The sequence below is a fragment of the Capra hircus genome, chromosome 6 (genome assembly GCF_001704415.2).
Source record: "Capra hircus breed San Clemente chromosome 6, ASM170441v1, whole genome shotgun sequence".
Lineage (NCBI taxonomy): Eukaryota > Metazoa > Chordata > Mammalia > Artiodactyla > Bovidae > Capra > Capra hircus.
The window spans coordinates 91490149-91506237 of NC_030813.1; the positions used below are offsets into that span (position 1 = coordinate 91490149).

Here is a 16089-nt window from a genome sequence, read left to right on the forward strand (position 1 = left end):
ATTTTTTGGGGCTCCAAAATCACCGCAGATGGTGATTGCAGCCATGAAATTAAAAGACGCTTACTCCTTGGAAGAAAAGTTATGACCAACCTAGATAGTATATTCAAAAGCAGAGACATTATTTTGCGAACAAAGGTCCGTCTAGTCAAGGCTGTGGTTTTTCCTGTGGTCATGTATGGATGTGAGAGTTGGACTCTGAAGAAAGCTGAGCACCGAAGAATTGATGCTTTTGAATTGTGGTGTTGGAGAAGACTCTTGAGAGTCCCTTGGGCTGCATGGAGATCCAAACAGTCCATCCTAAAGGAGGTCAGTCCTAGGTGTTCGTTGGAAGGACTGATGCTGAAGCTAAAACTCCAATACTTTGGTCACCTCATGTGAAGAGTTGACTCATTGGAAAAGACTCTGATGCTGGGAGGGATTGGGGGCAGGAGGAGAAGGGGACGATAGAGGATGAGATGGCTGGATGGTATCACCGACTCGATGGATATGAGTTTGAGTGAACTCTGGGAGTTGGTGATGGACAGGGAGGCCTGGCGTGCTGTGATTCATGGGGTCACAAAGAGTCGGACATGACTGAGCAACTGAACTGAACTGAAACCTCTTTTGTACTGTTTTCTTAGAAGACCTGATAAAAGTAGAATGTCAGCTGTGTAATCAGGCTACATTAATTATCGTTTAAAATGACCCCATTTGAAAACTGCAGTTGGATTGAGAGGACTGTAGATGAATTATAAATACGTGGGGTATGTGTGTTCAGTTGCTCAGTCGTGTCTGACTTTTTTCAACTCCATAGACTGTACCCCACCAGGCTTGTCTGTCCATGGGATTTTCCAGGCAAGAATACTGGAGTGGCTTGCCAATTCCTTCTCCAGGGATAAATATGTGGTAGGCTCCCCCAGTTTTGTGGGTACTATAACTGAAAACAGGATGATATAATTCTTAAAAATGGAACAATCTAGGATTCAGCTCAGTTTTAAACTGAATTCTTGCTATGGGCCAGGTACTGAAGATAAGGTCTGTGCCCTTGGAGAACTGCATACCAGAGGAGTGGCAGAATTTCCCAACAAATGACCAAAGGAGTAAAGAGAGGAGAAATGAGAGAAGGCCAAATTGAGGATAACTTCCTACAGGAGGGGAGATAGTTGACACTTAGCTGTGGATCACAGTACAAATTAGACCATTGATAAGAGGAACTTGGGCATAAAATTACTATTTAAGAATAAATATTACTTAAGAATATGCATGAGATGGAAATTAAATGCTTGAAGAGACACCAAAAGTAAGATTTAAAACTGTATTATTTAAGCTTGTACAGAGTGCTTTCATTCACATTTTATACTTAGAGATACTGAGAGAAACCTAAAGCAAGTCTAGGAGAGCCTGTAGTTACCAGCATTTACCAATGGGAAAGCTAGAAATTGAGAGGTTAGATGCCTTGCCTGAGGTTACACTAACAAAGTCAGCCTCAACATCGGAACACATTTTTCTGGATTTCTTGCCTATGAGGCTATCAACCCACTCAGCATTTGTCCAAAGCTGAGCTCTGAAACACTGGTTCTGTAGAATGTTAGCAAATTTCTGTTTTATGGTGAAGTAAGTGTCGGACATGCAGAATGAACAGAGTTAAACAGTTTATTACTGGTGAGATTTCTCAGATGATGTTTTAGGTTGATGCAAAAGTAATTGTGGTTTTACATTGTTGAACATTTGATGTTGGAATATGTAAATAAATGTGGTTATGTTATACATCATTTTAATGCACATTTCTCACTTTATGTTTTTTTACTAATGACTTATTATTTGCTGCTTGCTTTATATTTATTTTAGAGTAGGGAAATGATGTTAGACAAGACGCAAATTTGAGTGATTTTTTTATTCAAGTTCAAAATGGGTCATAAAGCAGCAGAGACAGTTTGCAACTTCAGCAATGCATTTGGTCCAGGAACTGCTAATGAACATACAGTGCAGTGGTGGTTCAAGAAGTTTTGCAAAGGAGAGCCTTGAAGATGAGTGTAATGGCCAGCCATCAGAAGTTGACAACGACCAATTGAGAGCAATCACTGAAGCTGATCCTTTTAACAGCTACATGAGAAGTTGCAGAAGAATTCAATGACCATCTTACAGTCATTTGGCATTTAAAGCAAACTGGAAAGGTAAAAAAGCTCGATAAGTGGTTGAGTCATGAGCTGACTGCAAATCAAAATATTGTAATTTTGAGGTGTTGTCTTCTCTTATTCTATACAACAACGAACCGTTTCTCAATCGGGTTGTGACGTGTGATGTAAAGTAGATTTTATATGACAGCCGGGGACAGCCAACTCAGTGGTTGGACTAAGAAGCTCCAAAACACTGCCCAAAGCCAAACTTGCACCCAAAAAAGGTCATGGTCACTGTTCATGGTCTGCTGCCAGTCTGATCCACTACCACTTTCTGAATCCTGGCAAAACCACTATAACTGAGAAGTAGACTCAGCAAATTGATGAGATGCACTGAAAACTGCAGCGCCTGCAGCCAGAACTGGTCGACAGAAAGGGCCCAGTTCTTCTCCATGACAATGCCTGACCACGTGTCGCACAGTTAGTGTTTCAAAAGTTGAATGAGTTGCGCTATGTAGTCTTGCCTCATCTGCCATATTCACCTGCCCTCTCGCCAACTGACCACCACTTCTTCACGCATCTCAACAACATTTTGCAGGCAAAGCACTTCCACAACCAAAAAGAGGCAGAAGAGTTTACTGAATCCCGAAGCGTGGATTTTTATGCTGCAGTAATAGACAAACTTATTTCTCTTTGGCAAAAATGTTATTGTAATGGTTGCTATTTTGATTAACAGAAATGTCTTTGAGCCTAGTAATAATGATTGAAAATTCACAATCCAAAACTGCAATTACTTTTGTACCAACCTATTACAATGTGAATTTCTGAGTAGGTGATGTAGAATGTGACTTTTCCTAAACTATTTGATTACAGAATACTTTTCTCGTGGTCTGTCTCTGAGACTAACGAGGAACAGACTGGAAAATGCTGCACCAGCGTGGACTGATGTGAGCAAGAAGCTCAACATGTTCTGAGTGTGAGCAGAGAAACGTAAATTTGATGTAGAATAGTTATGACAAGATGACTCTGGAATAAATTATCTACTTGGGAGAACTTAACCTTTAAGCAGAAAGAAGCTGGTACCCCTAAACTAGACCACTGCACATCCATAAATACCTCAGCAATGCTAAATCTGAATGAGTGTGCGTGTATGTATTTCATGATAGAGAATTCACATATAAATAAAGTTTAGAGATAGCAATTGGTATGAATTGTGTGGCCAAAAGAGCCTATTTGTTGCATTTGAACAGGACTGAGGAAAAAAATGCAGCTTGGAAGAAGGTATCATCAGAGACAACAGAAAAGATTGTGGTCCAGCACCTTTAGAAGCAGACTGGCAGCTCACAAGGGGAGTGAGGCAGTAGCGGCAAATTCACCTGTGGATTATATATGATACTTAGGTGTTTATTGTTATCTTCTGCTACTTGAATGAAAATGTCTAAAGAGCAGTGTTTTTTGTTGTTGTTGTTGTTTTACTTTTTCCTTCACTGACCTAAGACCTACCCCAAGAGTCTAGAAACGTGTCTGGCCCTGGCACCCATTCAGAGATCAGTAAGCAGTGAATAAATGAATAAAAGAAACTTAATAAATAAATTCCTGGTAGGAAGTCATAGCTTTGAGATTTCATGTACCTTACAGTGTAGGTATAATATGATTTACTGGAAGAAAACTCGTAAGAGAAGTAGTAGTGCATACGTCATCCTCTGAACTCTCATTATTTTACTGAACACGCTGATCATAGATCATCTGGCATTTTGGACAGTGTTTCTATAGCAAGGGACCAGACTATATATATAAATATACTCTACATGTTAATAGAGCAATCAGGGCAAGGAATATCAACATTCTCTGACTCGAAAAGTAACTTTGTTAGAAAGGAAGAGCCTCGGGACTCCAGTGGCTGGGGTTAGTCTGTTTTGTTCTCAGATTTGTTGAGCCATCTCTATGCTAAGCCATCAAAAAGGGGAAGGAGCTATCCAGATTTTTTTTAAATATAAATTTATTTAATTGGAGGTTAATTACAATATTGTATTGGTTTTGCCATACATCAACATGAATCCGCCACAGGTATACACGTGTTCCCCATCCTGAACCCCACTTCCTCCTCCCTCTCTGTACCATCCCTCTGGGTTGTCTCAGTGCACCAGCCCCAAGCATCCAGTATCATGCATCAAACCTGGACTGGCAATTCATTTCATATATGATATTATACATGTTTCAATGCCATTCTCCCAAATCATCCCACCCTCTCCCTCTCCCACAGAGTCCAAAAGACTGTTCTATACATCTGTGTCTCTCTTGCTGTCTCGCATACAGGGTTATTGTTACTGTCTTTCTAAATTCCATATATATGCGTTAGTATACTATATTGGTGTTTTTCTTTCTGGCTTTCTTCACTTTCTATAATAGGCTCCAGTTTCATCCACCTCATTAGAACTGATTCAAATGTATTCTTTTTAATGGCTGAGTAATACTCCATTGTGTATATGTACCACAGCTTTCTTATCCATTCATCTGCTGATGGACATCTAGGTTGCTTCCATGTCCTGGCTATTATAAACAGTGCTGTGATGAACATTGGGGTACATGTGTCTCTTTCAGTTCTGGTTTCCTCGGTGTGTATGCCCAGCAGTGGGATTGCTGGGTCATAAGGCAGTTCTATTCCAGTTTTTTAAGGAATCTCCACACTGTTCTCCATAGTGGCTGTACTAGTTTGCATTCCCACCAACAGTGTAAGAGGGTTCCCTTTTCTCCACACCCTCTCCAGCATTTATTGCTTGTAGACTTTTGGATCGCAGCCATTCTGACTGGTGTGAAATGGTACCTCATTGTGGTTTTGATTTGCATTTCTCTGATAATGAGTGATGTTGAGTATCTTTTCATGTGTTTGTTAACCAGCTGTATGTCTTCTTTGGAGAAATGTCTGTTTAGTTCTTTGGCCCATTTTTTGATTGGGTCATTTATTTTTCTGGAATTGAGCTGCAGGAGTTGCTTGTATATTTTTGAGATTAGTTGTTTGTCAGTTGCTTCATTTGCTATTATTTTCTCCCATTCTGAAGGCTGTCTTTTCACCTTGCTTATTGTTTCCTTTGTTGTGCAGAAGCTTTTAATTTTAATTAGGTCCCATTTGTTTATTTTTGCTTTTATTTCCAATATTCTGGGAGGTGGGTCATAGAGGATCCTGCTGTGATTTATATCAGAGAGTGTTTTGCCTATGTTCTCTTCTAAGAGTTTTATAGTTTCTGGTCTTACGTTTAGATCTTTAATCCATTTTGAGTTTATTTTTGTGTATGGTGTTAGAAAGTGTTCTAGTTTCATTCTTTTACAAGTGGTTGACCAGTTTTCCCAGGACCACTTGTTAAAGAGATTCTTTTCTCTGTTGTATATTCTTACCTCCTTTGTCAAAGATAAGGTGTCCATAGGTACGTGGATTTATCTCTGGGCTTTCTATTTTGTTCCATTAATCTATATTTCTGTCTTTGTGCCAGTACCATACTGTCTTCATGATTGTGGCTTTGTAGTAGAGCCTGAAGTCAGGCAGGTTGATTCCTCCAGTTCCATTCTTCTTTCTCAAGATTGCTTTGGCTATTCAAGGTTTTTTGTATTTCCATACAAATTGTGAAATTATTTGTTCTAGCTCTGTGAAAAATACCATTGGTAGCTTGATAGGGATTGCATTGAATCTGTAGATTACTTTTATACTCATTTTCACTATATTGATTCTTCCGATCCATGAACATGGTATATTTCTCCATCTATTAGTGTCCTCTTTGATTTCTTTCACCAGTGTTTTATAGTTTTCTACGTCTTTAGTTTCTTTAGGTAGATATATTCCTAAGTATTTAATTCTTTTTTTGCAATGGTGAATGGAATTGTTTCTTTAATTTCTCTTTCTGTTTTCTCATTATTAGTGTATAGGAATGTAAGGGATTCCTGTGTGTTGATTTTATATCCTGTAGCTTTACTGTATTCATTGATTACTCATTCAAATATGAAGGAGAAACCAAAAGCTTTACAGACAAGCAAAAGCTAAGAGAATTCAGCACCACCAAACCAGCTCTCCAGCAAATGCTAAAGGATCTTCTCTAGACAAGAAACACAAAAAGGGTGTATAAACTCGAATCCAAAGCAATAAAGTAAATGGCAGCGGGATCATACTTATCAATGATTACCTTAAACGTAAATGGGTTGAATGCCTCAACCAAAAGACAAAGACTGGCTGAATGGATACAAAAACAAGACCCCTATATATGTTGTCTATAAGAGACCCACCTCAAAACAGGGGACACATACAGACTGAAAGTGAAGGGCTGGAAAAAGATATTCCATGCAAATAGAGACCAAAAGAAAGCAGGAGTAGCAATACTCATATCAGATAAAATAGACTTTAAAACAAAGGCTATGAAAAAAAACCAAGAAGGACACTACACAATGATCAAAGGATCAGTCCAAGAAGAAGATATAAGAATTATAAATATATATGCATCCAACATAGGAGCACCACAATATGTAAGACAAATGCTAACAAGTATGAAAGGGGAAATTAACAATAACACAATAATAGTGGGAGACTTTAATATCCTACTCACACCTATGGATAGATCAACTAAACAGAAAATTAAGAAGAAAACACAAACTTTAAATGATACGATAGACCAGTTAGACCTAATTGATATCTATAGGACATTTCACCCCAAAACAATGAATTTCATCTTTTTCTCAAGCGCACATGGAACCTTCTCCAGGATAGATCACATCCTGGGCCATAAATCTAGCCTTGATAAATTCAAAAAAATTGAAATCATTCCAAGCATCTTTTCTGACCACAGTGCAGTAAGATTAGATCTCAATTACAGGAGAAAAACTATTAAAAATTCCAGCATATGGAGGCTAAACAACACGCTGCTGAATAACCAACAAATCACAGAAGAAATCAAAAAAGAAATCAAAATATGCATAGAAATGAATGAAAATGAAAACACAACAACCCAAAACCTGTGGGATACTGTAAAAGCAGTGCTAAGGGGAAAGTTCAGCAATACAGGCATACCTTAAGAAACAAGAAAAAAGTCAAATAAATAACCTAACTCTACACCTAAAGCAACTAGAAAAGGAAGAAATGAAGAACCCCAGGGTTAGTAGAAGGAAAGAAATCTTAAAAATTAGGGCAGAAATAAATGCAAAGGAAATAAAAGAGACCATAGCAAAAATCAACAAAGCTAAAAGCTGGTTCTTTGAGAGGATAAATAAAACTAACAGACCATTAGCTAGACTCATCAAGAAACACAGGGAGAAAAATCAAGTCAATAAAATTAGAAATGAAAATGGAGAGATCACAACAGACAACACAGAAATACAAAGGATCATAAGAGACTGCTATCAGCAATTATATGCTAATAAAGTGGACAACTTGGAAGAAATGGAAAAATTCTTAGAAAAGTACAACTTTCCAAAACTGAACCAGGAAGAAATAGAAAATCTTAACAGACCCATCACAAGCACGGAAATTGAAACTGTAATCAGAAATCTTCCAGCAAACAAAAGCCCAGGTCCAGATTGCTTTACAGCTGAATTCTATCAAAAATTTATAGAAGAGCTAACACCTATCCTACTCAAACTCTTCCAGAAAATTGCCGAGGAAGGGAAACTTCCAAACTCATTCTGTGAAGCCACCATCACCCCAATACCAAAACCTGACAAAGATGCCACCCAAAAAAGAAAACTACAGGCCAATATCACTGATGAACATAGATGCAAAAAATCCTTAACAAAATTCTAGCAATCAGAATCCAACAACACATTAAAAAGATCATACACCATGACCAAGTGGGCTTTATCCCAGGGATGCAAGGATTCTTCAATATCCACAAATCAATCAATGTAATTCACCACATTAACAAATTGAAAAATAAAAGCCATATGATTATCTCAATAGGTGCAGAGAAAGCATTTGACAAAATTCAGCATCCATTTATGATAATAACTCTTCAGAAAGCAGGATATAGAGGGAACATACCTCAACATAATAAAAGCTATATTTGACAAACCCACAGCAAACATTATCCTCAATGGTGAAAAATTGAAAGCATTTCCCCAAAGTCAGGAACAAGACACAGGTGCCCACTTTCACCACTACTATTCAACATAGTTTTGGAAGTTTTGGCCACAGCAATCAGAGCAGAAAAAGAAAGAAAAGGAATCCAAATTAGAAAAGAAGAAGTAAAACTCTCACTGTTTGCAGATGACACAATCCTCTACATAGAAAAACGTTTCCTGTATAGCCAAACAAACACCAAGGTTGGCCTCAGGGTACCATCCAGATTCTTATAGATTTCCTGGGCCGGTAAAAGCTGGACCAAGTCACCTGAATTCTTGTTGAAACTCCATAAATGGAGCAGGATCTGAGAGCAGTTATCAGTGAGCATGTCTCATAGTGAAGCCAGGTGTTTCACACCCGCATCTTAGATTGAGAGGTTCATCCTCAGGGAGTTGAAGTTCCAGATGAGGTGTGTGAGCTAACCAGACTAAGAGAACATATGACATCTAGACCTTCCTGTGGTATCTGGGAAGCCTTCCATGATTCATGCTGGCACTAAAACTGAACACCCTTTCGCTGAGTTTCTTGGCTTAGCCTTTGTTGGGCAAGCTGGCAGATTCCCCTTTCATGTGAAGTCTCAGAGGAGTCAGTGTAGCAATCACTGGTGACTCTTTCTAGGGCATCACGAGCAAGAGGCTCGCGGGCCTATCCACACGTACCATTTGATTTCATGTTCCTGCTCTCCAGAAGATGGCGCATTTCCTCACACGCGGATCACTGTTCTGGGGCACATCAACTGCATCTCTCTATGTGAATGCACAGGATGTCTGTTCATACATTCCAGGATCTGGAGCTCTGATTGAGATTCTTTTTCTCCACTGGGTACAAATTGTCATAGTAAAGGGATAGGTTAACTGTTGAGGATATTTAGTATCTGAAGAGAGGGTTCAGTTGAGTTCAGTTGCTCAGTCGTGTCCGACTCTTTGCGACCCCATGAATCGCAGCACGCCAGGCCTCCCTGTCCATCACCAACTCCTGGAGTTCACTCAGATTCACATCCATCAAGTCAGTGATGCCATCCAGCCATCTCATCCTCTGTTGTCCCCTCCTCCTCCTGCCCCCGATCCCTCCCAGCATCAAAGTCTTTTCCAATGAGTCAACTATTCGCATAAGGTGGCCGAAGTACCGGAGTTTCAGCTTTAGCATCATTCCTTCCAAAGAAATCCCAGAAGAGAGGGTTAGTTAAATAGATAAATTTTCTGCTAATTTTTTCAGACTAATCAGTGTTGTTATTACCTTTGGATGGGATTCTGGAGGTTATTTGAAGCAATCTCCCAAAAAAGACATAAATGAGGAAACTGAATTCCAGAAAAGATAGGTGTTGCATCTGGATCTACTGCTCTTCAGTGACTATACTATGAAACAAAAATGTAATTTACTTCCCACTAAGTTATAAGTCTGATAGACTCGGAGCTGACAGATTAGATTACAGTAGCAACAGACCAATTTGAAGTTTTTAATAGGGTAGATTGTGTCTAACTAATAAAACTTTATCTTTGTGTTTCAGGACTAAAAACTGAAAGTTGTGTTGAGAACATGGGTAAGTTTGTTTTAAAGTGTTATCTCTGTAATGGGAATTTTATCAGTGTTATTTCTCCCTGGATAGGTCAGAGCCACCCCACTATACTGTCACACTGTGAGCCCTTGCTCTCTCAAGGCAGAGTTGTGCCGCCTCTCTTACCTTCTCAGGGGGAGGGTGCAGGGATCTACCTTAACCCTACCCCAGCTTTGCCTGTGGCCGTTCTCTCAAACACTGCATTTGCCTTGGGCATGCCAGGATCTCTGCCAGCTCTGACCCTAGTCCATCATTACAGGAGCTTGAGGGCTCCTGAAAACCCCTACATGACTCCTATGCACAGAGTTAGACTCATGTTCCTATGTTTTGGCATCTTGGGAAGTAATATTTGGGAGACTGAAGAAGGAATGGAATGAATATGGCTCAGGGGGAAAAATGCGGGGGAACAAAATGGTAACTTGGTCTGCTTTCTCAGAGGAAAATAGGAGAATATAACAAAAAAAATCTTTCTTAGAGGACCATGGGAAAGATTTGGAAAGGTAAATAGAAATTCTAAGAATGTTCAGGAACAACATCATCAAATTAGACTCAACAGATTTTAACTGAAGTTGCCAGAAAACGCCTTGGGCTGGTACATACTTTGGATGGATTGTATTTGAAGATTTCTTTGTTTAAAAAGTTTGAAAAATAAGGGTCCATTTCTGCCTATCTTCCTGGCTAGTTTTTCTGTGGATTCTTCTTCACATAATTAAAATGAATCTGTAACCATTTGTTTCCAAGATTGAAATTTTATATTTCTCATATTGCCATATTTTGTTTGTATCTTGAATGTAAGCCAACTCAAATCTTTATAATTAATAAGCATGTAAAAACAGACTGAACCTGACATTCATTTCTGAGTATAGTACTATGTAATGAAGGCATGTTTGTATTTTAGACTATTTTCAACCTGTCTACAACCCTGGTAAGTATGCTCTAATTTTTAAAAATAACCCATACATGGGTGTTTAATAGCTCTTTCCTGTTCAGCAAATTCAGTTCTTAGCTGAAGAAAAGGAGTTCTTTGCACCTATGAAGGAGTAACTTGGCAGGTATGAAGTGGGGAAGAGAATCTATTCTGGGGAAATTTACCTCCCTTCAAATGAGAGGGTGGGTTCTCTGGAGATCTGAACAATGTAGGAGTGAGGTTGGTGGGACCCAAAGAGCTAGGCACTCTTTACAGGTCCAAGGTCTCTTAATAGATAGAGCTCTATATTAAGTCATTGAAGTTAGCCTGTGTGACACCAGACATCCAGATGAAAGTATAAAAAGTTAGTGTTTTTGCCTTTCTTAAATAAGCTAGTGTTTGGTATCATTTGACTAAAACGTCTGGGTGTAGATGTGCCACTCCCCCCACCCCATCCCCCGCTAAGTTTCCACTTATGGTGATATGGCTCAGGTCACTTCTTTGTATCTAAGTTCCTTTATGACATGTTTGGCCCATGTGGCTACTGTGTGAAGAGAGAAAAGTTTCTAGTCGTTTCTTAAGTATGCAGGTTACTTGACGTTTGGAAGTACTTCCTGTCCTTGTGTGAAGCATTTCATGCATCTGAGGACTTGCTTAGTAACACTTCTTATTGGCTCAGGCAGCCACAAGTTTTACTGGTCCCTTCACAGGGACTTCAGCTACCTCTTCAAGACAAACGTTTTTCTACCTTGTGGAGATTGCTAAAAGACTTGCTGTATGTAACAGTTTTTCTTGGTAGAAGGGGCCAGAGGACTGTTCCAGTCCTATTAGCCAACTGTGTTTAGTTTGTAGCTGACACTTAAATTTAGTAGCATTAGTTTACTGGATATCAAGTGGATCTTTATGGCCATTTTACTTTAAAGTATTTGTGCTGTAACTGTGATAACTCCCAGTTACTTTGGTCTATTTTTGAAACTGATGAGTTTCTTTTTGTAACTTAGGTGAGGAAAACCAGAAGCTGGAAAACCCTGGTAAGACATTTTCATAAACTCTGGGAACTTACTTAGATTTGCAGGGCAACTTCCTTAGGGGTGGGAGCAGGTGGGCATAGAATGGTAAGGAAAAGTGGGAAGAAGGCAGAACCCACCTTTAGCTTACCAGTTTGATGTATCAGAGCCCCTCCTGAGCTCCAGCTGCCCTTCTTAATAAGGATGGTGCAGCAGCTCTCTCTGTCCGCTGCTGTCAATCTGTAGGGCATCCCAGTAGGACAGCTAGAGACAGCACATGTGGAATGAGTTCTAGAGAACCTATTATTTTTTGCTTTATACTAGCTGTTACATGGATAGAGGAAGGTGTGATTAATTGTTTCACAAACTCTTGTAACCTAGGGTGTTCATCAGGGGCATAAAAATGACATTTTTTCCTAAATTAAAATGATTATATATATACATACACACACATATGTAAATATATGCCAAAATATACATATGTGTGTGTATATAATCATTTATATATCTATATAGTTGCTATTAGCTGTATCCATTTGATATTTAGTAAACTCTAAAGTATGACTCATTCCCAAGTTTTTTGGTCTTTTTAAAAATAATATTCTTCAAGGATCCTGGGATACAACCATGCTCATAAATTACTGGTGAGATTATAAATTCAAACTTCTCTGGAGGACAATTCCAATAATTTGTATCACTAGTCTTAAAATGTCCATACGTTTTAACCTAGCTGTAACACTTTTAGATATTTGTCCTAAGGAAATAAACATAAAAGTTTGTGTACAAAATATGTATAGACATGTTTGTACAGTGTTATAATAGCAAAAACTTATAAATAAACTTAGTATCCAACAGTTGGACATTGTTAAATAATTTACATTCTTATTATGAAACACTAACCAATTTAAAAATCATGTTTTCAAAAAATATCTGAAGATACGTTGCTGTTGTTTAATCCCTGAGTTGTGTCCGACTCTTTGTCACTCCATGGACTGCAGCCCACCTCTGTCCATGGGGTTTCTGAAGCAAGAATACCTGGAGCGGGTTGTCATTTCTTTTATCAGGGGATCTTCCGACCCATAGATCAAACTCATGTCTCCTGCCTTAGCAGGCAGATTCTTTACCACTGTGCCACCAGAGAAGCCTAAAGATAAGAGAAAGTACTCACAATACAGTGACAGTAAAAATCACAGGATGAAAACAAACTCTATACTCAATACTGTGTAATGGCCTTAGTGGGAAAATAATCTAAGAAAGAGTGGGCATAGGTGTATGTATAACAGATTCACTTCACTGTACTTCTGTAGCTAATACATTGTAAGTCAGTTATACTCCAGTAAAAATTTTAAAAAAGGATAAAAACAGCATATGGAATATAATGTCAAATTTATTTTACAGTGTCGAACAAACTTCCATTTATAAGATAAATAAGTACAAGGAATATAATGTACAACATGATTATAGTTAACAGCTGTGTAGTGTATTTGAAAGTTGTTAAAAGAGTAGATCCTAAGAGTTCTTGTCACAAGGGAAGAAAAATTTCTTTTTTGGTATTTATATGAGATGCTGGATGTTAAACTTACTGTGGTAATCATGCCACAATGTATGTAACTCAGGCCATTATGTTGCACACCTTAAACTTATACAGTGTTTTATATCAGTTATATCTCAGTAAAATTGAAAAAGTAATGAAAATGTATGTAGCATATACACATATACATATATTATAGGAAAGAGACAAGAAGGAAATGTACCAGTATTAAGAATGAATAGCTCTGATATCTGGAGAAGGAAATGGCAACCCACTCCAGTGTTCTTGCCTGGAGAATCCCAGGGATGGGGGAGCCTGGTGGGCTGCCGTCTATGGGGTCGCACAGAGTCGGACACGACTGAAGCAACTAAGCAGCAGCAGCTCTGATATCTGGGATTATGAGTAATTTTTAATAAATTCCTATATTTTTCTAAATTATCTATAATTATATTACTTATATAATCAAGAAATTTTATTTTAAAAATCATGAAAAATAAAGGTCAGAGTCTAAAAAGTATAAATCAATAAGAGATTTCACTTTATCTAGAAAGTGCCTGGATCACTGGCCATAGTTCTCTCTAAGTTAGGCACCAGTGTGCTAAATCTCCTTCGTTTTTACCGAAAACTCTAAAAGCTTTGGGAATGGGTCACCTCTCACTTGTACATAGTTATATAAGGTTAATTTTCAAGCTTACTGCATTTATCATTACATAGTTCCTATTCTCATCTTTAGAAGTGAAAAGCCAGGCATCCACTGTCTTTCCTGGTAAGTGATCCTTTATTTACTCTCTGAGACTAGCTGCAAGGTTAGAAGGAGATACGAGGACTCCTAGAATTAAGGACATTACTGGACATGTAGAGTTTGAGGAATAAGTTAAGCCACAACAGAGGAACTCTAGTTATTGAGAGCTGCTTATGTTCCATGTAATAATGTATTTAGCACTTTTATAATCATCACTTACTACAAACATGCAAGGTGTTTCTTTTGCATAAATAAGGAACTGAAGGTCAGGGATTTATTAAGCCTGCCCAGTCAGAGATTAAGCCTGCCCAGTCAGAGAGCTAATAACTGTAATGACAATAGAACTAAACCAGGCAGAGTCTTAGACCCAGTACTGTTTCATTCAAAAGCTGGTGTACTCAGATTGCCTTATGAAGACAAGGTTGGCTAGATCATGAAGTCCTTGAAGTCCCGCATCAGGAGTCCTTGAAGTCCCGCATCAGGAGTTTGGGCTTTGTCCAGTCTGAGAATGAAGAGGAGTTAAAAGGAGTTTTTATTGTTACTGTTTTTATTGTTATTGTTACTGTTTCCCACCCCCACCCCCCGCTTTTTAAGTCTTGGAGATGGGGGCTGGTATATACAAAAGGGAGCATTAACAATGCAAGATAGTTGATTAACATTAACCAGTATTCATTTCTGTCTTCAGGTATGGAAAGCCAGGAAGCTACCCAGATACCTGGTAAGACAGCTTTATTTACACTCTTGGTCCAAGTATGAGAAGAGAAGGATTCCTCTGGGTATTAAAGAGAATATTGTCATGAGACAACTAGTCATTAATATTTCCCTTACAGCCTCCTTCCTGCCTGTCTTTTCTACAAAATTTTAGCTGGAGAAGAGAGTAGGAAAGTGCCTTTCCTCCCTATTGTGTGTGCATTCTCAGAGCAGGACAGTTAGCTCTGTTGGGGGCAGGCGGAAGGCAGGCTGCTACAACCTGGATGCATGCAGTCCAGCCTTAGATTCCACAGCTAAAGGTATTTAGTAGAAACTTCGACTTTATGCAAAAGCTGATTGTTAGCTTTGGCTGTTAATAAAAGCATCTCGGCACCTAGGATCTGCAGGTAACTAAGCATAGTATTCTCCTGGCATAGAGGCAGACTTAGTGAGGCACCATGACAGAAGGCTTTTCTGAGTCTGGCATAGATTTGCACAGTGAGGGTTCATGTAGCCAGAACTTGGTAAGTAAAAGCCAGAAACTACAGTGCAGGTGGGCTCTCTGATGCATGTATTACTTGAGTTCATGAGACAAGAAGGAGTTTGAAAATTGTGCTTACTGGAACAATCTGCAAGTCACTGAAAATTTCTTTCTCATTTAGGAATGAAAATTCCAGAATCTTTTTCACTACCTGGTAAGCAATGTTAGGCATGCTGGAGAGGAGACTGCCAGTCTGGGAAGTATAGATACAGTTGTCACCATTACGTATGCAGGGAGGCTAAGTACTTTGCGCAAGATCACATGAGCGAAAGATCTAGGTTCTTATAACCAAATTGTTGTTCAGTCGCTAAGTCATGTCCTGCTCTTTGTGGCCCTGTGAACTACAGTGTGCCAGGCTGCTCTGTCCTTCACTTTTTCCCGGAGTTTGCTCAAACTCACGTCCATCAAGTTGGTGATGCTGTCACCCCTTCTCCTCCTGCTCTTAGTCTTTCCCAACATCAGGGTCTTTTCCAGTGAGTTGGCTCCGTATCAGGTAGCCAGAGTATTATTGGAGCTTCAGCTTCAGCATCAGTCCTTCCAGTGAATGTTCAGGGTTGATTTCCTTTAGGATTGACTGGTTTGATTTCCTTGCAGTCCGTGGGAATCTCAAGTGGGTAGCCATTCCCTTCTCCAGGGAATCTTTCTGGCCCAGGGACCGAACCCCAGTCTCCTGCATTACAGGCAGATTCTTTAGTGTCTGAGCCACCAGGAAAGCTGCTATGACCAAGAACCAGTTTCTTAAAATTTATGGTTCCTCAAGTGTTTTTCCATTATATTTATCATGCATATTTAACCTACCTTTAAGATATAACCATGAAAACAAGTATATTAAAAAGTGTGAGGCTATTGCTGAACACAAGGCTTGTGAGGGGCCTTGAATTTGTATGGCTGGAGAAACTGAACAGTGTAACTCCTGTCAAGTC

The 16089-nt window shown here is 39.0% G+C and overlaps 1 protein-coding gene across 9 annotated transcripts in view; it reads left to right on the forward strand.

Annotated features, from left to right (window-relative positions):
- The window catches only part of ART3 (ADP-ribosyltransferase 3), a 140261-nt gene that overhangs the window by 119849 nt on the left and 4323 nt on the right, over positions 1-16089 (forward strand). For 6 of the 9 annotated variants that reach the window (XR_001918205.1, XR_001918204.1, XM_005681783.3 and 3 more), the window contains 6 exons: positions 9701-9733; positions 10647-10673; positions 11657-11686; positions 13927-13959; positions 14621-14653; positions 15288-15320. Coding sequence is in view for 7 of the 9 variants with exons in the window: in XM_005681783.3 (XP_005681840.2) it covers positions 9701-9733; positions 10647-10673; positions 11657-11686; positions 13927-13959; positions 14621-14653; positions 15288-15320 (189 nt within the window). In the remaining 2 variants the exon portion in view is untranslated. Of the gene's footprint in view, positions 1-9700; positions 9734-10646; positions 10674-11656; positions 11687-13907; positions 13960-14620; positions 14654-15287; positions 15321-16089 lie in introns of all 9 variants that reach the window. The other 3 variants (XM_018049598.1, XM_018049600.1, XM_018049599.1) reach the window with 1 other exon arrangement.